At 31.6% G+C, this 19952-nt stretch overlaps 2 protein-coding genes and 1 long non-coding RNA gene across 5 annotated transcripts; 1 reads left to right on the top strand and 2 right to left on the bottom strand.

Annotated features, from left to right (window-relative positions):
- Positions 1 to 659: 659 nt before the first annotated feature.
- LOC105784389 (growth-regulating factor 6) lies at positions 660 to 1992 on the bottom strand. 2 transcript variants are annotated; one of them, XM_012610250.2, is made up of 4 exons: positions 1728 to 1992; positions 1328 to 1649; positions 943 to 1244; positions 660 to 839 (listed from the first exon to the last, which is right to left on the bottom strand). In XM_012610250.2, the coding sequence occupies exons 1-3, from the start codon at positions 1900 to 1902 to the stop codon at positions 959 to 961; spliced, it is 783 nt and encodes a 260-aa protein (XP_012465704.1). In that variant the 5' UTR covers positions 1903 to 1992; the 3' UTR covers positions 660 to 839; positions 943 to 958. The 2 variants fall into 2 exon arrangements, with proteins under 2 accessions (XP_012465704.1, XP_012465703.1); XM_012610249.2 differs by having other exon boundaries at positions 660 to 1244; positions 1728 to 1990.
- A 3280-nt stretch (positions 1993 to 5272) lies between these two features.
- LOC105783411 (O-fucosyltransferase 35) lies at positions 5273 to 10639 on the bottom strand. 2 transcript variants are annotated; one of them, XM_012608853.2, is made up of 10 exons: positions 10499 to 10639; positions 9922 to 10386; positions 8404 to 8529; positions 8212 to 8284; positions 7993 to 8063; positions 7813 to 7901; positions 7307 to 7439; positions 6841 to 7073; positions 6140 to 6616; positions 5273 to 5990 (listed from the first exon to the last, which is right to left on the bottom strand). In XM_012608853.2, exons 1-10 carry the CDS (start codon positions 10502 to 10504, stop codon positions 5789 to 5791), a joined length of 1875 nt encoding a protein of 624 aa, XP_012464307.1. In that variant the 5' UTR covers positions 10505 to 10639; the 3' UTR covers positions 5273 to 5788. The 2 variants fall into 2 exon arrangements, with proteins under 2 accessions (XP_012464307.1, XP_012464306.1); XM_012608852.2 differs by having other exon boundaries at positions 9922 to 10612.
- Positions 10640 to 15825: 5186 nt separating this feature from the next.
- On the top strand, positions 15826 to 19448 carry LOC128036099 (uncharacterized). The gene is made up of 3 exons (XR_008192987.1): positions 15826 to 15885; positions 16943 to 17027; positions 17835 to 19448. It is a non-coding gene; the product is annotated as an uncharacterized LOC128036099 (long non-coding RNA).
- Positions 19449 to 19952: the final 504 nt, after the last annotated feature.

Below are 19952 nucleotides of genomic sequence, written 5' to 3'. Positions count from 1 at the left end.
ACGGGCCTTAGTTCCAGGAATCTCCTCTCTTTCACCTCTCCTTGTGGTCTTTCCAAGAGTTTCCCTTGGAGCTTGGCTCATTTTCTCCGATCGGGAGTTTCCTCGGCCTTTGTCTTTTACCATTCTAGCAAAGGTTATTGTGTTTGGTAGACTGTCATCATCGATAGATCTCGACTGCTTGTGCATGGTGTTGACGAACTAGTTGCACTACTCCCATGCAATCTAGTTGTTGATGTCGATCTAAAACCTATGGATCTTCCTCAGTCGGTGGTTCTCAACGATTTCCACGGTGGTGATGGTGATCCTTCTCATGGACCTTGCTACAGTTATCGCTCCCCTTGGTGGTTGTTTTGCTAACAGTGGGTACGACAACCCTATTTGCTCGGGTTTCTTCGACCAGATCCCACACTCTCTCCCTCCATTCTCACTTCTATCAACTTATCCCAAACCTCATTCTCTCCTCTCCTTACACTCGGACCACCCTATCCTACGAATATCGCCTTGTTAGTTAAAACGCAATAACATAGACTATTATTGCAGTAAGCAGTAGATTTAAGTTCTTGAAATTAAAAACCAGGAGTACATATCAGCACCTTTGGAGGAGCCATTCAATCTTATATATATGAACTATATATAAATCTGTTGCAGGCAAACTAGTGTAACCAGGAAGATAAAAAGTCATTGTTTCATTAAAAAAACTCACCCAAAATAGAAAAGCCAAAAGAAAATAATAAACAAAGGACTATATAAACAGTCTGAAATTCACAGAAACAAGTGAACCCCACTGAGTAAATTCTTGGCTTCCATTGCAGAAAACCCATCACTGGATATTCAACCACCTGGAAAATCCAAAATTTATGTCCCTTAAAAGCTAGCTAAAAGCAAAAACAGCCATATTCACAAGTTCATGCCTTTTCTTTTCCCAATATACCATTATCAGACCTTGAAAATGCGGAAATCATGTAAAACTGGAAGAAATAGATATTGAGAGCTTGGTTGTTGAATCTGACGAACTTTTTGATGATTTATGATCATCATAATCAAGCCATGAATCTCTATGTTTTGGTGGCCATTCATCAATGAAACGATGGATTTTCCTTTTGGGTTTTCTTTTGTCACCATCATCCTGATCATGCTTGTTTTGTTTCAAGCTTTGAAGTTGCCATGAAGTACCATCCTCCATTGATGAACCTGAGAAGCTCCTCCTGGTCCCACAAGGCTCACGATCCACCTCTTGTTTCAACCTATATATAAACTCAAAAACCAGTAGTAAAAAAACTAAAAAGACATGAGCTTGAATTGAGTCCAAGGTTGTTTGTGACCGAACCTGTAAGAGCTTGAACCCAACAGACAAAGGGTGGGTTTTTCTGTTGATGCATGGGTTTCAAAGGAAGAAAAGCTTAAAGACAAGCTTTGGGTTGCTGTTGAAGAAGGGTTCACCATTGTTATACCGGTACTAGCTTCTTCTTCTTCTTCCACATGCTTTCTTGAACGGTTCTTGCCTCTATGCATGTGTCTTTCACAGTACTTTGAATCGGTATAGGCCAATTTCGAGCACCTCCATTTTTTGCCATCTGTTCTTCGACACCTCCCTGGTTCCGGGTCCACTTTTCTCACCATCCTCATCTCACCACCACAATTCCATCCAACTGCCAAACACAAAACAACAATGAAACACAACACAATTCATTACAAAAAAGTACAAAGTGGGGGACTTTTGCTTTTACTTTTATCATGTTGATGAGGCTCCAAGAAGCTTGTTTTGATGGTGAAGAGGAGATAAGATGGTATAGGGATGCCTAAAACCATGTACTTGAAGATTAAAACTTGGTTTTGAAGCTCTTCCCATTGAGTTGCAGTAAAAGGAAACCGGCTGCTGTTTCTTCCACTCATCATCATCATTCATTCAAGCAACTAATAATTGAGTCTTTAGACCTCAATGTTTAATGAAAGAGTTGGTCTTTGATCAGCACTTTGTTTTATATCATTACTTGAGAGGCCTGCAAGTGCAAGAGTGCGTGTAGAGTAGGTATATATTTATTTGATTAAATTCTGTTAGTAGTCCCTAGAATTTATGAAAGTTATGAATTTAATCATTGAATTTTATCAATTTTAATTTTTATATTTTTTAAAAATTAAATTTTAGCTACAACATTTGATTAAATTCAAGTACTAATTTATATTATGAGTACAACTATAGATTTAGTTAGGAAGAGCAATTTTTGGTTAAACTAACGTATTCAAGTTTTTGGGTTTTGGTTTAGTTGGGTGAAATGGATTAGTCGATTTTGGCTTAGATTTAATCAGATAATTCGGTCAGTTATTAATTTTTGAATCTCGAAATTGAACTATTAAAAAAATGACTTATTTTATATTACTTTTAAATTATTTAAAATGTAAAAAAATTATAATCATATAAATCCAACCTAATAACCCAAGGTCAATTAACAAAAAAAATCGAATGAACCAAGCGAGTCAAAGTCAATTTGGTTTGGTCGATTTTTTCTACTAAAGTTGGTCAAATCAACTTTCTCATGTTAGTTAAGTTGGTTAAAAAAAACCAAATTGCTCTCCACTAAATCATTTTAAGTTTTTATACTTTCTAAATTTTAAAATTTTAATGTTAACATAAAACAACCATTATTATTCCGCGAGTAATATATAAAAATAACAAAATAAGATAATATTTATACATATAATCATATGTTAACCGCATCAAATTCTGAAAATAATAAAACTTAACATAACTAAAACTTTTAAAAATATAAAAACTAGCACCCAAATTTAACCTATTTATGTTGAGGGAACCATTTCCCAACTGCAAAAACCTTCTAAAAACATGGATGAAACTAATGGTTCTGATTATGATGCTGCTGCTGCCATGCCATTTTCTTCTCTCTTTTTCTTTTTATCTTTCACTGACACTTGAAAATCATGAGAGAGAGAGAGTGGGGGCTTCAATATTAACTGCACTCTCTCTGTTGCTTTCTTTTTCTCTGACATAGCAGATAAAATTTGGTTCAATGGCAGCTCTTGTCTCTGACAATGCTACTGAAAACACATAAAAGCAATGGGTTAGTGGATTTGAAAAGATTGTAAAAAACAAAAGGCAGAAGGAGAAGTGTTGTTGTTATTATTATTATTATTATTGTAAGAGTTGGTGTCTGACAGTCTGAACCAAATGCCTGCTCTCATGGGAAGCTGTACAGTTTTAAGCTTTTACTGCTACTTAGTCTTTTTTTTTTTAGTTTATCATCTACTTCTTGCTTTATCATGGTTACCCCAGTATTCCCCCACTTACCATACAATTTTTTTTTTCAATTTGGGAAATTGGGAAAATGAAAGGTTAGTTCTAGGGTTCTTTTGCAGCCTAACCAATTATGTGATTCAAATATCAATATATTTAATAAAATTATTTGTTTTTTAAAGTATTTTTATAGATTCTTTAAAGATGATATATTCATACTTTAATTCAAGTTGAATATGTTAGATATTTATATATTTTATTAAAATAATCTTAATTATATTTTTGAGTTTTTTCAACCATCAATTTTGTTTTTTTAATTAACAAATTTGAGACAATAACGTTAAAAAAATTAATGTGGATGATATGAAATATTTCTAATGAGATGTAATTTATTACTTAGGTAATCCAATAAGATAATTACATGTGAAAAATAATAAAATAAATAAACTATACATGAAATTAAAAAACAACTCTTAATTTAAAGAAAATAAATGTAATTATCTAAGAAAAGTTTCAAAATGAATGCATACATTTATTTACAAGAGGTTTCAAAAAGATAATTAATAAATCAAATCGAAAATACTGAATGTGTGCATTCATTTTGATAAAACATGTAAACGTTAGTCATCAAATTTGTCATTAAGTTCAAATTTAATTATATTTGTATAGTTAGCTCTAGAGGTGTCCATGGGTTGGGCCAAGCCCAACAAAAAATTTAGGCCCGTTGCTAGGCTCGAGCCCAAAAATGGGTCTAAAATTTTGCCCAAGCCAACTTGAATAAAAATGCTAAAATCAAAGTCTGACCTGGCCTTCCCGTATTAATTTTTTTATATTATTTTTAAAAATATATATAATACATAAAAAATACTAAAAACAAAATAAATTAAAAGAATATGTATACTTAAATAACACTAAGATAAATGTAATTTAACAAGCAATTGTGAAAAATAGTAACAAAATTAACAATAAAACAAGAGTTATCTAATATCCAAATAATAACAACAAAATAGTAACAACATAATTGTGAAATGATAATAAAATAGTGAAAAAAAAGAAAATGATAAAAAAGCAACAACAAACAGTTAAAAAAAAAAGCAAGTTTTTTTTTACATTCGTGGCGGGCTGGATTGAACTCGGACCAAAAAAGACTTATCTGAGACTCAGTTCATTTTCTAAACGTGCCTTAATTTTTTGTTCAAGCTCATTTTTTGAGCCTATATTTTTACTCAAACCCTCCAACTTTTCAGGCGGACTTTAAGGCAGGGTCGGTTGACCCGACCCATGAACAGGTAACTTATGATGAAAGTGGGCTTAACTTCCTTCAAGCTTAACTTCCTTCAAGCTCCAATCACATAGTCTAAATCCAAATAACTTAAAACGAGCTAAATGTGTTAATTCAAGAATTTGTCAAAGTTATCAAGTTTGGAGAATGTGGATCTTAAGTCAATTTATAAATAAAGCGGACTTGGAGGTCCAAAAGCTCAATATTTGACTCAAGAGTGCATGATATTGGAAGATGCTAACAAACTTAGACAACTTGTTTCCTTGTGCAAGTTAACCCACACGCCTAGCCCATGAAGATTACCTCATTTGAAGTGGACTTGCTTTATGTGGGACTTAGTTAAATCTTGATACCAAATGATATGGGCAGCAACCAAGAAACTTGGACTCCAAGGAACAAGAAGAACAAGGAAAACTCCAAAGATTGAAGAAACTTGGACTCCAAGGAAGTAAAGGTTTCTTGCTAGTGAAGAATGCTTGAACTTGAGAGATGATATTGTTAGGTATAATGATAAGACACATTACACTTATAAGGACAAGGTTCGTATTTGAATTTTAGAGATATATTGTCGGGAAAGGCAGTTACGAAACCTGAATTTTCAATCTCCATAAATATATTTACATGCCAAAAGGAAACATCGTCTCCTGTCAACCATAGAATGTTTGTCTTGCATTTACGTTGTGCATTCTAACATGTCATGCAGCAAATATATATATATTTCCATTCTGCAAATTCATCCATCATTGAACTCAATTTTTTTTTTTTGTATTATTAATATCCAGATGTAATACAATTCAATGAATATATTATCCTATATCATATTTCCATCACTTATTCAAAACTTTTTAAACTTTTTGCATGGGAACAACCTAAACCAATTCTCTTTTATCAAAAAAGGCAAATAGACCAAAAAATTAAAATAAACAACATTTTCTTATGAAGGATAGTTAGGGGTAAGAAATCCCTCTCCCATCAAATGAATGTTTCTCTATTACCTGTATCTCTTGATAACAGTATGCCTGAACCCTATTTGCTTTGCCCTGCTGATACCTCCATTGATGATGACTTCACATGCCTCCCCGGAAATTGCCCCCTCGAGCAGGCTTTTGTAGTGTGTTTTTTTTTTTCAACCATTGAGTTGAATCGTGGTATTATATACGGTTTCATCCTTACGGAATGGTTTGTCTGCAACATTGCCAGCAGAGTGCACACCCTCCTTTTCAGTAAGCTTTTTTACTTCGTAGCATTTAAAGACAACTCTATATTTCTTCTGTTCTTTCACAGATGCATCCTGGAAATGGATTTGCGTAAAAACTCTCCTCCAATTTTGGAAACTCTCCATGCTCTCTAAGATATGGAGCTCCATTTCGATCTTCGTGAAGCTTTTTCACTTTAGAACTGAATTTCTCCCAAGAAATATTTCCCTCGTCATATTCATCCACAAGTCTTACAAAATTCATCCTGCACCAACAGATGGATGATTGTTTATACACATTTTGGTCCAGAAATTACGATGATTAGATGCCATTGAACTATTCGTTCAAAAAAGAACGGAAACAGCTATATTGAAAAGGTTAAGAATAGATCCAATCTAATAGGTAGCAAATTACCTGTCTGGGTTGATAGTCTTCTTGAAGTTCTCAAATCGCCTATGTCCTTGCACCGCCTTTGCCATGTTTCCATCATAAGTATAAACAAATACATCACTCTGAAGGGCAACAACATAGTCTAGACCAGCCAACATGTTCTGATGGTTCTTGAAAGGATTCAATTCCTCATCTGTTGCAAGGGAGGAATGAGAGAAGATGTTAGGAAAATCCTCCTTAAGAGGCTCCATACTTCCATTTCCATAAGCTTCACCAGCTACCAAGTAAATCCGAGTACTTGGAGGGAAACCCAATGCTCTAAGCAAGAGGGAAGTCTCCCTCGGGGTTAGTGGACAACCACCGAGCAACCTTCTCTCTGTCCCATTAATCTCTTTCTCCTTCCAATGGCTGACTTCATAACGCATCCTACGTAGCTCATCATCTTCTTCTGCTGTCAAACTATGACTGCAACCCGTAAATGCAAGCATATCCTTCTCGTACCTATAAATTAAACAAATAAAAGTAACATAAATCATCCTTGATTTCTTTGCAGCATATCAAGTTAATCAATGTCATTATTTATCAAGTGTACCATAAAATCCATTTTCATGATAATAAATGCTTAATCATGCCAAACACAAATAAGGTGAGTACGGAGGTATTCTTTTCGTTTCTGGGATAAGTGGGAACGTAACATTCATAAGAAATAAATTTATTCTACTCACCTCAAATGTAGAGCAATATAAGGGCTGCCATTCTGGCGCATTCTAGAAATCAACGTGCTTCCAAGTTCTTCAATTGGAGCCGAATATTTTAGTGCCTTATAGCTTACCTGGCACCTCAGTTTTTGCACAGAACTTGGGATATCATTATTGGCAAGCCGAGAATCTGTGTGCGTAAAATAGATTACTTTATGCTGCTTCAGCAACGGAAGGACCTCTGCCTTATAATAGCTAACCTAAATCAGAAAACGTGGCGGTTAGTTGCTACTAATCTCATAAGGAACAAGTAATACAAGATACATGTATGATATGAGTCGACAGAAGGAAAACCACTTGTACAGTTGTATGAATGGACTACTAAAATTATTGCCATTTTCAGGCCAAAAACAGAAACAAACATCCTCAATAATAGGTGCTTTGCATATTTTCAGTAGACATTTGCCAATGACAAAGATAAGGTTGTAATGACCTTAGACCAGGAAATTGGCGTTTTGTTGAACGGTTCAATTCCAGAATACTCAGGTGGTATGGTCTCAACTATGCGGACATCATCCTTCAGGGTCTCGATGAAGTGCTGCCAGTCAAATAGATCTTTAAAGCCACTGCAAATATATCAAACCAATCAATTAGCTAACTGACACAATAGTGCATCCCATGCAACACTTTTTTGACTTTAGCCAAAAGAAGATGTCAAGCATGTCAATCTAGGGCATAACCATAAGTTAGCCATACATTAATACCAATGGATGCCGGTTTTCAAAGGCCTCACAAAGAAAGCCTTGAGTAATTAGTGTGGAAATGTATCATTTCAGAACCAATCGGACAGGTTATAGATTTAGTATTCATGTCAAGAAACATGTAAATACAGACTAATAGCTTTAGTATTCAACATTTGATCAGATCACGTGAGGGATATATGGATAGGTGCAAAACGGACAATGTGAAAACATTAGCACGGTACACAAACAACCTAACCTTTCATCTGCCCAATACGAGGTGTGATCGAGTGAGGGAAGGACAAGTGTTGCCTTCATAATCTTAGCAACAGCAACCATATCACAGATCTGCATTCTAAAATTATTCATACATCAGACTGCAGTAATAATTAAAGGTCAGGCTATAAAAGAAACAATGAGAAACACACAACAAACAGACCCCAAATCTCATCTGATTCAGACCACCATTAGCATTCACAAGAATGTAGCCATTCGTCTTTGCATCTGGCTCTGCAAAGAGTGAAACACTTAGAAGCATAGAACAAACAAAAACATAGAAATTACAACTTTGCAAACACACAAGAAACATCAAGGTGTCAGTAAACACACAAGTAGAAAGTAGGTAGCGAATATTAATGAAGCAGTAAGAATTCCATACTCTTATGATTCTTTGAATGGTCAATGCACTGGCTGAAATTCTCACTACTTGGTTTTGACCAAATACCTGAATGCTGGATAAAAAATTAAACAAATCTCAACGTTCTTTTTGCTAATCAGAATAACAAGTTCCAAGTGTTCTTCGTTAATCATGCAGATGTGAGATATTTTAAGGTGCAGACTTTAAACTTACTTCTGCTATGTCAGATGCCACTGTCATTAAGGTTCTATCTGAATCACTTCCTCCATCCCTGTACCCATAATCATGAGAGCCTTCATCCGTTCGCTTTAGTTGATTGGTGGAGGGATCAGGTAGATCCTAATTACAATAATAGAGATAGCACATTAGAAAGGAAAAGTCTTATGCAATGTTCTACAAGTGATCTATCATTAAACATAACTTATGCAGTAGGAAAAACACATGGGAGTACTTCAGTATAAAAGTTATGAACACAAAATTCTGTCATAGTGATCAACTAAAAGAAGGTGAAATTTACTCTGTGCACACCCAAAATTGATTAAGAAGAACCTGTGGAATGCAACTATTCCTATGTTATTCTGATTCTTTTTTAAGTATGTGTGCCCAACACCTATGTCCAGTGCATATATGGATAGGAGTATGAAAATATGATCTTCCAACAATTCTCCAAATCCATAGAAAACACTAGAAAGAATTCAAAGCAGCCATGTTATACACATATAAGTATCCAATACTCACGTCCACATCCGAGTAACATAGAACTACTCTACTCCAGGCATAATAATATATGGTCTTGCGATGCAAAAACAGTACTTAAGCCACTTACTTTTACTCCCTAATCATAAATACTTTCCGGAAGGGAAAAAAAGTACACAAGACAATAATCACCATGCACATTTTTCACATTAAAGAAAAGCCTAACAATCTCCAAAAATAGATCACATTTTTCACATTGATCCATCTGCATTAAATTCCAGTGCAAGTCAATTCATAAACAGCTACAACAAAAATACTGCACATAAATCAAAAATAATGAAAAAATCCTGATTTGATGTTATGGTTTCGATAGCACATTAGCAAGGAAAAGTCTTATGCAATGTTCTACAAATGATTTATTGTTAAACATAATTTATGAAGCAAGAAAAGCACCTTGAGTAACATAGAATTAAAGTTTTCCACAAAAGTTAAGAACACAATATTCTTTCCCAATGATGTGCTTAGTCCTCAACTAAAAGAAGGTGAAATTCACTCTCTAGCCTCTATATACACACTCCAACTCTTATATAAGTTATCTTTATCGATAACTGTGTCTAATGCATATTCAGACATGAATACGAGGATATAACTTTGTAAAGACCCTAAGAATAAACTGAAAACTTAAAAAAATTGAATATACCCATGTCATATACTTAACCAAATCCAAGTAATATAGAACTATCCACTCCAGGCTTATACATGGTCTTGAAATGCAAAAATGGTAATCAGGCTACTTACTATTACTCCCTAATTTCGTTTTTGTACCCATTAATATACTTTCCCATAGGGAATAAAAAAAGTAGACAAAATAACAATCACCCGTTAATTTCCCAAGCAAGATCATTAAAAAAAAGCTATAACAATCTCCAAAAATAGATCACATTTTTCACATTGATCCATCAACATTAAATTTCAGTGCAAGTAAATTCATAAAACAGCTATAACAATTTTATTTTTTTAAATCATGAAATAAACCTGATTTGATGCTAAGGTTTCGATAGCAGATCCAAACCAACCAGTAGCACAAATCTTAAAAACACCCAAAAACAAACAAACTCCACAAAAAACCAAGAACATCCAATGCCCAAGCTTCTTCTTCTCTTTCAACCCGAAATCAAAAACCAAGGATCCAACACTGGGCTTCCTCAAGAACAACCCTTTCCTTTGACTCAACCCTTCGATTGAAACCAAACCCACAGCTCCAACTTCCGATCTGGGGGAACTCGATTGTAGATCGATCTCATGATGCACACTCAAGTTATTTCCGTTGCTCCCGTTGCTACTGCCGTTGCTTGAACCACCGACAACGTTGTTGCCGGTACTGGTCTGGGAGTTGCCATTGTTGTTGCGCTTAAACGAGTGAGCTCGACGAGTCATTGGACCCGAAAAACGGGGACTGTTAACTCGCTGTGAAACGCCATCGCTCGTGTTGTGGTGATGCTGCGTATGGTGAGCCATTAAAATTTTATTTCTCTTTAATGTTAACTAATAATATATTTATTTATAATAAAGAAAAAATTAAAATAAACTGAGTAAGGATTTTCGATTAAACCTCCATTATCAAAACCAATAACGAAACATAGATTTTTGCAGAATTTGGGTATTTTGAGCTCTGAAAATAATATAATTCGGAAATTTGTAAAAGCGCGTGTTTTAGGACAAGACAATGGCGGTGTTGGCCTCTCAGAATTTATTGCCGACGATTGGATTTTTTATAATTTTTCAAATTCTAAAAATATATTACAACATGATTATATATTTTTAAGTTATTAAATTTTATATAAATATAAATAATTTAGCAAAATAAAGTAAAGTTTTCATTATAATTAGTGCAAACTATAAAAATAGTTATTTTTATTTTTCTCGGATTACATTTTATTCACTTATGTTCGAAGTGTTACATTTTAGTCACTTACATTATCTTTTTGTTACGAAGTGGTCACTCTATCGTTAAACTCTGTTACCTCCTAAAGACAGTCCAAATGGGTTTTAAATGCTAGCTTAGATGTCCAATTGTTGGGATGAAAATAGGTTTATAATTAAATAAATTTAATTTAGACTATCACATAAGACATCCAAATTGGCATTTAAAACTCATTTGGACTGCCACGTAGAACCGCCATTGGGGAGGCAACGGAGCTTAACGGTAGAGTGACCACTTCGTAACAAAACGATAACGTAAGTGATTAAACGTAATATTTTAAACATAAATGACTAAAATATAATATGAGGCAAATAAAAATGACTATTTTTATAAGTTATCATTATACTTACAATTAACGTTCTTTCCCATTTATCCACCGTGCAAGAATTGTATATAGATGTTAGAATTTTACATTGGTTACGAATTTCAAAATATTGTATAATTGTTGATTGAGTATTAATTCGATTGGTATAGATATTGTTCTCAATATATAAAGATAAGTTCGAATGCGTTAAAGCGCATTATCCTCTTATTTATGGGTTGAGAAAGGACTATGGATAAGTTGAAAAAGTGTCGTTGGTTACGATAGAAATCATACATTTGGATTTTAAATATTTAGTTTGAAATTTAAAATTAAAAAAATATTTCTTATCACGAAACATTATAATTATTTGGCTTCTTTACTTTGTGAATAATTGTGACGGTTCATAAAGAGTCACTTAAGCACTTATTCATGTGTTATAAATGGACCCTTAGATTGGAGATTTAAACTTGTGTCCGTTCACGCAATTTTTTGAAAAAATTTTCTTTGGATTCTTTCTGGTTTGTTAGAATAATTTGAGTGTATCACATTGTTCTAATTCAAGATAAATACATTGTATTATGGACATAGCGTTTCCTGATTGTCTTGCACGATGGAGGGGAAATAATATTTTCTTTATAATATTTAGGATTTTTGGATCTAATAAAATTTTTATACAACACATGTCATATGGACAACTTAGAATTAACATATTAAATAATAATAATAACTCGTCTAATTTTAATGACACTATTTTTAATTTTAAATACAATATATTCAATTTGTTCGCATAATTGGTACACAAAGTATTTAAATTTTGATAATATATTTTAAATATATTTCACATCAAATTTGACCCGACTTTAGATGATACCATATTGATACTGTGAAATTTGGATTAGAATGTTTTGGAAAATTGAGGTTAATTTAAAATCTAAACTATAGTTTATGATATTTATGCAATTAACCCCTTTCAAATTCTATTTTTCTTCTTGAAATTAAAAAATTAAAATTCTCCTCCTCCTCCTCCTTTTGGGCTATTTTCAAGTATCTTTTTAGTGTTAGTATTAAGTTATGTTATAAATAAATCAAACTTGAGTGTTAAATTGAGTTTGACGATAAAACAAAAATGCAATGGGTATGGATTAATATAACATTTGGTATATGAATTTGATATCTCTTTTGTTTATCCAAATTGATACTTTTTGTTAGTTCGGTACTTAAGTTTTTTTCCACTTTGGTGTATGAACCTTGTATTATTTTCCTAATTTGACCCTAATTCTTTTTATTTGATCGGTACCTAAACTTGTCAAATGTTATACAAATTACCCCAAAATAATTACAATATTAGTTTTTTACAATAGAAAGAAATAGCTAATATATGACGGACATGTGGAAATGGCATAAAGTTTAATGACAAGAATGATTACATTTATTTGGAGTTTCATCTGCTCCACTAAATAATATGCATAAATTAAACTTTTATCGAGACTAAGATTACACTAATTATTAAAGCATAGTTTGATATTTCACAAAATATCCATAAGCATAATTTGGCTTAAAATAGTCAATGTCTAATCTCATTTGATTTAATAAAATATAAATAAAATAAAAAATCTAATCATTTGTCATTTGTCATTTGTCATTTGAATATTGCCCCAATGATTTAGAAAAGAACAAAGGGACATTCTTATTTTAGGACCTAAATCCAATGCCTCGTAAGAAAGCTTTGTGCCGGCTTCTTTGTCTTTCTACTATTTATTTTTATTTAGGAATTAATCTACCAAATTTCTTTTCTTTTTGAAACAAAAATATTGAATTTTCATTTATTTTTTTATTATTTTGAAAGATTATGGTAATTTTTTTATTTTCATTTTATGGTTTACGATTTTTTTAAAATTTGTGGTTATTTTTTTAATAATATTAGTGTAAAGATTCGAAGATTCTTTTGAAATTTTATGTGTAATTATCTTGTAAAATCGATCACTTAAGTTAGAGAATAGCTTAAAAGGGGATTCGCCTAATTAAGGGTTGATAAGATGCCTTGTAGAGTAGAATCTTAGAGTGGCATGCAAGGGCAATAAAATGAATTTCTTTCAATTCAATCCTCTAAATTAATATATAGTGAATTTTCACTTTGACCTCTGAAATGGAAAAAATCCTATAAATCGAATAATCTGATTTTTACTATCAAATTGATCTTAAGTTAAAAGTGCACATGATTGTTAGAATCAGACTGGATCAATTGGTTGGATTGATTGAACTAGAAACTAGTCGGTATGCCGTTCCAGAAAATAGGATTGAATTTTTTAGTAAACTACTTAAAACTAGTTGAACTGAGACAAAAAATTGATCGATGGTTGAATTGATTTTATTTTTTTATTTTTAAAATTTTAGTAAATTATTTAATTCAAACAGAGTTGATAATTGAACCAATTAGACTGATAACTACTGGTCTGATCGGTTCAATCGCAAGCCTAGCTAAAACCATGGGTTTAGCCAAATTACATCAAATATTTAAGAGAAGATAAAAGGTTAAAATATGTCATAAATCTCTCTACTCTTCATAAATTTAAAATTTAATCCTTATATTTTTATTTTTAAGAATTTAATGCCTATTGAGGCTAAAAATATTATAATGTAATATATTAACAACTCAAATGATATATATATATTTTTTAAAATTCAAGTATTTTGTTATTATTTATTTATTTTAATGTTTTACATTAAAAAATTTGGAATTTAGTAATTAGGTTATTGACAAAAAAACTATTTTAATTTTTTAAAAATAGATATACATCAAATCTTTCTAAAATGTAAATTTTTTATTTAAAACTTTTATAATTTATAAAATTTTAAATTAATAATGGTGAAATGTACATTAACTCTTAAAAATGATAAAATTTAATTTAATCATTTAAAAATTATAAAAATATAAATTATTAAAATATTAAAATTATATTTTTATACTCCCCAAAATTTTCTGACCCCACCGGTGCAATATATCAGTCCAATTAGAAGAGTTTGGCAGGTTAAAGGCCCCCCTATATTGACTTGGAAAAGTACAAAATTACCGTTTCATAGAAAATATTTTCAAACAAACTTGAGTATTTTAAAGTAACTTTGTCATTTTGCCCAAAAACGTAACTCTGTCGTTAGAATGGAGTAAAAAAAGCTGAGACTTATATGTTATGCGGCGGAGAGACCTTAACTGCAGGTATTAATTATTTTTATTTATTGGTGAAAAAAATAAATAAAATAGGATAATTTTTTAAAAAAAAGTTACTCAATTGTAAAATTTTTTTATTTTAGACACCAAAAATAAAAGGTTTATAATTTAAGCACTCACGTTATATAGTTTAGTTATTTTTGTCACTCTCGTTAAAATCACAAAAGACAAGCTGACGTGATAGTTAAAAAACTAATATAATAACAAATTTAGTCTTTAACTTTTACATCAATATATTAACTTGCTATTTGTAATTTTAACTAAAGTGGTCAAAATGATTAAACTATTTAACGTGAGTGTGCTTAAATTATATATTTTTTAATTTTAAATGTCTAAAATAAAAAATAATAATAATTAGGTCACGAGTTGTATTTACCCAATAAAATATAAAATAATGGGAACACGTGATGGCATGTTAGATTTCCATACTCAGAGGGGCCCACCCATGAATGACGCGGGAATTTCCACTTTCCGCAAATAAGCTGTCGTTTAGACGATGACAGCTTTGATCCATAGGACATTGCTTTCTAGTTCCCAATATAAGAATTTTGTACGAGCTATCCTAAAATCCATTTTTTCTAATTTAATTATACCTTTAAAAATTGGGTAATTTTGATGAAAACGATTTTAAAAAATAATTAGAGATTTTAGTCTATTTTTAGAAAAATAAGTCGATTTTGAAAATAAAAATACAAAATATGTTTAATCATCTTACCAAATGAGCTAATATGTCAAATTATTAAAGAAAATGTGTTTTGTAAAACATATTTTCAGATAGGTCAACAAAAATAATTTATGTAAGATGTGTTTTTGTTTCTCTCTTTAAAATCGGTTTGTTTGAAGAAATTAGCCTATTTTCCCATTATCTTTCAAATTCGACATATATTACTAATTTATCCCTTAAAATTGATTTTAAATAAATATTTATATTTGTTAAATATAGAAAAATTGAGGATTTTTTACATGAATAATACAAAAAAGTAATTACGAAAATATGACATGTCATTGATTATTTATAAGAATCATGTGTTTTCAACATTAAATTTAGATGTCCCTAATGTATCAAGCTACACCAAGCCCAAAAGCAATCCTTCATAAAACACTTATTTTAGATGAAAAAATACTATTTTTAAGTGGTGTCATCATATTGTTAGGCTATACCAAAAATCATTTGTATTTCTTTTAAATACTATATAATATTGAAGAAATACAAAAAACAATGTTACTAGAAGGATTAAATAGCTTAATTGTTACATGAGGAGGGACATAAATTGTAAATAAACCCAAAAAGGAGATATTTTGGGCGGCATATGCTGAGAAAAAAATCAGGAGAATTAAGGGTAAAATTGGAATATTGCAAAATTTGCTTTAAAAGTTAGGACTAAAGTGGAATATCTAGATTTCTCTCCATATTTTCTGCATTCTCATCAGCCAAAAATGTCCTAGGGGTTTCTTCAAGCTGGTTTTTCATAATTTTTGCACCAAGTGAGTTAATTCTTGCCTTTTTCTTGTAATTTTTGTGTTTCTAAGACTTTTACAACTAGGTCCTATTATTAAATTCATTAGTTTTTGATTTTTATGAATGAAAGTGAAAGTTGCTATGAAAATGTGCTAGAAGTTATGATGAAATAGCATGAAGATTGAAGCTTTAATTTGTTTATGAGATGATTTTATTAGGTAATTTCAATAGAAATTGATTTGTAGGACTTAATTGTGAAAAAGTTTGGAATTAAGGTCTAGTGCTAAAATTCTGATTTCCAAAGGTTATAAGGTAGTTTAAAGTGATAGAATAAAGTGTTTATTGAGAAAAATCAGATCAATTGAGAGGTTAATTGAGCAGGGATGAAATTATCATTTATTGAAAGTTTAGGGAAAAATGTAATTGATATTGTGCACTAAAATAGTTTTGGACAGCAGCAGTAGTCTAACTTTGGAAAATCACCAAAAATCGTAGAGATTTATTTAGAGGATTAATAAAATATGAAATTAAAGCTTATCGAGTCTAGTTTCTTATAAAAGAAACTGTGTAAGCAATGGAATTGTAAATCACGAGATATAATAGATTTTGTGAGACAAGGTCAGAATGAATTCGGGTTCCCCTGTTCTGACTTTGGAAAATCATTAAAATTGTAAAAAAATGATTATGAGTTATAATTTATATGGTTAGAAGCCTTAATGAGTCTATTTTCAGAAGAAACAAACGGAAACATCATCCGAATTCTGTACAATGAGATGATTAATTTTTAGTGAAGAGGGGTTAGAACTGTCAAATAGTGAAACAGGGGAAACTTTAAAGAATAAACTGTAATTTTTGGCCAAACCAAAAATTTTGAAAATTTTATGGTAAGAAGATATGTGAGTCTAGTTTCAGGGAAAATTAACGGATCTTAATTTGGAGTTCATTAGCTCAAGATATAAATAATTTAGTGACTGTGACTCAGTGAGACAACTTTGAATGCACTATAACTAATAATGGAATTATAGAGAATGTTACATATGAATATGAAATGTATTAGATTAATGATTAAATTTATTTATTTAGATCCAGAAAGTTTAAATGCGAAGCTAGATCGAGGAAAAGAAAAAGTTCGGGATTAGTAGATTTTTGTTTACGAACAAGTATCGAGGTAAGTTCGTGTAACTTGAATTATATTCTTAAATGCTTGAAATGTGTGATATTGATGTGAATATGAGTTGGATGTTTATTGTATGATAATTGATGAAGTATTGATATTCTTGATGAAAAGAGAAAATAAATCTCGGTTGAATGGAAGGAAAAATTTGATGGATCTCTGAAAAGGAATTGACGGAAAAAAGGATCTAGCCCGGACGGGTGATCCTATTCTGATATAGCCCTCTCGAAGAATATGTGGAAAATAGATTTAGCCCGGACGGGTAATCCGAATTAGGTGCAATTTAGCTTTGATGTAATTGGATCCAAGCTCATTAGAGTAATTGTCGTTGCGGATTTAGCTTTGACCGGTAATCCCGACAATACTCTATGAGTTTATATTACGAGGATTTAGCTCGACCGGTAATCCCATTTGTAAGGATGAGGTTCATGAGTGTGCTCTCTGAAATGGAAATGTGCGCACATGAATATGAATTGACGGACCCGGATTTGTACACTAAAGTGTACCCCTGAAAATCCATCGAAATTCCAAGTAGTTCAACGGGATAAATATGGAAAAATAACAAGGAAATAAAAATCATGGAATTGATGAGCTCATCAATCATGATAAATAGTATTGATACATGGAAATTATTGGACTAATTTGAATGTTGAGTTTGTGCATGATAGGGGAATAATGTATTGAATGGATGTATGAATGTTTATTGCATTGTATGGAAAATATTAGGTAAGTATAATTCTTGTTACATGAGCTTACTAAGCACAAAGTGCTTACCCTGTTTCCTTTTCCCCTGTTTTGTAGTGTTAAGAGCTCAGAGGTCGGATTTGGTCGGAGACGCATCACACTATCAACCTCAAAATCTCGGTACATAAAGAAACTTTATTTTGGAAATCAATGGCATGTATAAGCTAGTAATATAAATGTTAATGTGAAATGAATGTGTAGTTAGCCATTGGTATGGCTAACAAATTTTGGTTTTAGTATCTGATGAGGTTATCTTATAAGTATGTTAAATCTGTCTTGAAAATATATTGGAATGAATTGGTTGTGATGGATTGGTCTCGGTTTAAAATTGCAGGGAAGATTAGATACTGGTAAAGGGGTTATATTGAATTCAAAAAAAAATATATGGTAAAAATCTGGTAATGCCTCATACTCATTTCGGTGACGAATACGGGTAGGGGGTATTACATAAAAGCCAAAACTAGTGAAAACACGAGTGGAGTGAAATTTTCTTTCCGAGTGACTTGCGAGATTTTGTGGTGAGGTATCTAATTTCTGTTATTATTCTTTAACATTTCTTCTTTCAGTGAATAATCATGTCTCGGGAAGAATTCTCTGCCAATGAATTCTCTGTCGATGACTATGTTTGCTTGCTGAAATAGTCTTTTTATGGCTTGAAACAGTCACCAAGGCAATGGTACAAGAGGTTGGATTGTTTTATGACTACTCATGATTTCCGAAAAAAAATTAGCTTTGATAGTTATGTTTATTTTAAGAAAAATAGTGATGGTTCTTTTGTGTATCTTCTTCTCCATGCTGATGACATGTTGATAGCAACCAAAGATAAATGAGAGATAAGAAAGGTCAAAGCCTAGCTTAATAAAGAATTTAAGTTGAATGATTTGGGAGTAACAAAGAAGATACTTGGGATGGAGATTCTCAGAGATAGAAAAGTATGTAAATTGTACCTAAGTCAGAAATGGTACATTGAGAAAGTTCTTTACAGGTTCAATATGCAGAATGCCAAGCCTGTTAGTACTCCATTAGCAGCCCACTTCAGACTTTCATCGGCTTTGTCTCCGCAATCAGATGATGAGTTGACTACATGTCACATGTTCTATATTCTTGTGAAGTGGGATCTCTCATGTATGTTATGGTTTGCTCACGTCCAAATTTGTCATATGCAGTTAGTAGATACATGGCAAATCCCGGTAAAGAACATTGGAAAATAGTTCAGTGGATTTTCAGATACTTACGATATACTATTGATGTTTGCTTACAGTTTGGAAGAACTAAAGATAGAGTTATTGGGTATGTTGATTCTGATTTTGCTGGAGACCTTGATAAAAGACGGTCTCTCACAGTGTATGTCTTTACACTTGGGGGTTGCGCAATCTGTTGGAAAGTCACTTTGCAAACTACAATTACTTTGTCAATTACTGAAGCTGAGTACATGACGATTACTAAGGCTTGTAAAGAAGTTATTTGGTTAAAGAGACTCTTTGGTGAATTCAGTAAAGACCTTCACATCAATACAGTGTTTTGTGACAGGCAGAGTGTCATATTCCTTACGAAGGATAAAATGTTTCATGAGAGAACAAAGCACATTGATGCTCGGTATCATTTTATGCGTGATATTATTGCTCGTAGTGATATTGTTGTGAGCAAAGTTAGTACTCATGAAAATCTTGCAGATATTTTTTAGTTTTTTTTTATCATTAACCTTTAATTTTTTTAAACTGAATTTTTAATAGATTTAATGAATAAATTTAATGTTTTAATCTTTTTTTTCTTTCAAAAGGTTTTAATCTTTCGTACATTTATTTATTGAGAAGTTTTTCTATTAAGTTTATTTTTTAGATAATTACATTTATTTTCTTTAAATTAAGAATTATTTTTAATTTAATGTATTATTTATTTTATTATTTCCACATGTAATTATTTTATTGTGTTATCTAAGTAATAAATTACATTTCATTAAAAATATTTTACATACAAAATTTTATATTATCCCCATTAACTTTTAAATCTATTAAAAAAACAGCTTGAAAAAAAAAACAAAGATTAATAGCCAAAAAATAAACTCAAAAATATAATTAAGACCATTTTAATAAAACATTTAAATGTTAGTAAACTAAGCCTTAAATTAAAACCTCATCAACTTTGCCCAATCAGCTTCTTCTTCAATTCAAGCGA

The sequence above is a fragment of the Gossypium raimondii genome, chromosome 13, assembly GCF_025698545.1.
Source record: "Gossypium raimondii isolate GPD5lz chromosome 13, ASM2569854v1, whole genome shotgun sequence".
NCBI lineage: Eukaryota > Viridiplantae > Streptophyta > Magnoliopsida > Malvales > Malvaceae > Gossypium > Gossypium raimondii.
This window is presented reverse-complemented; position numbering and strand designations above follow the sequence as displayed.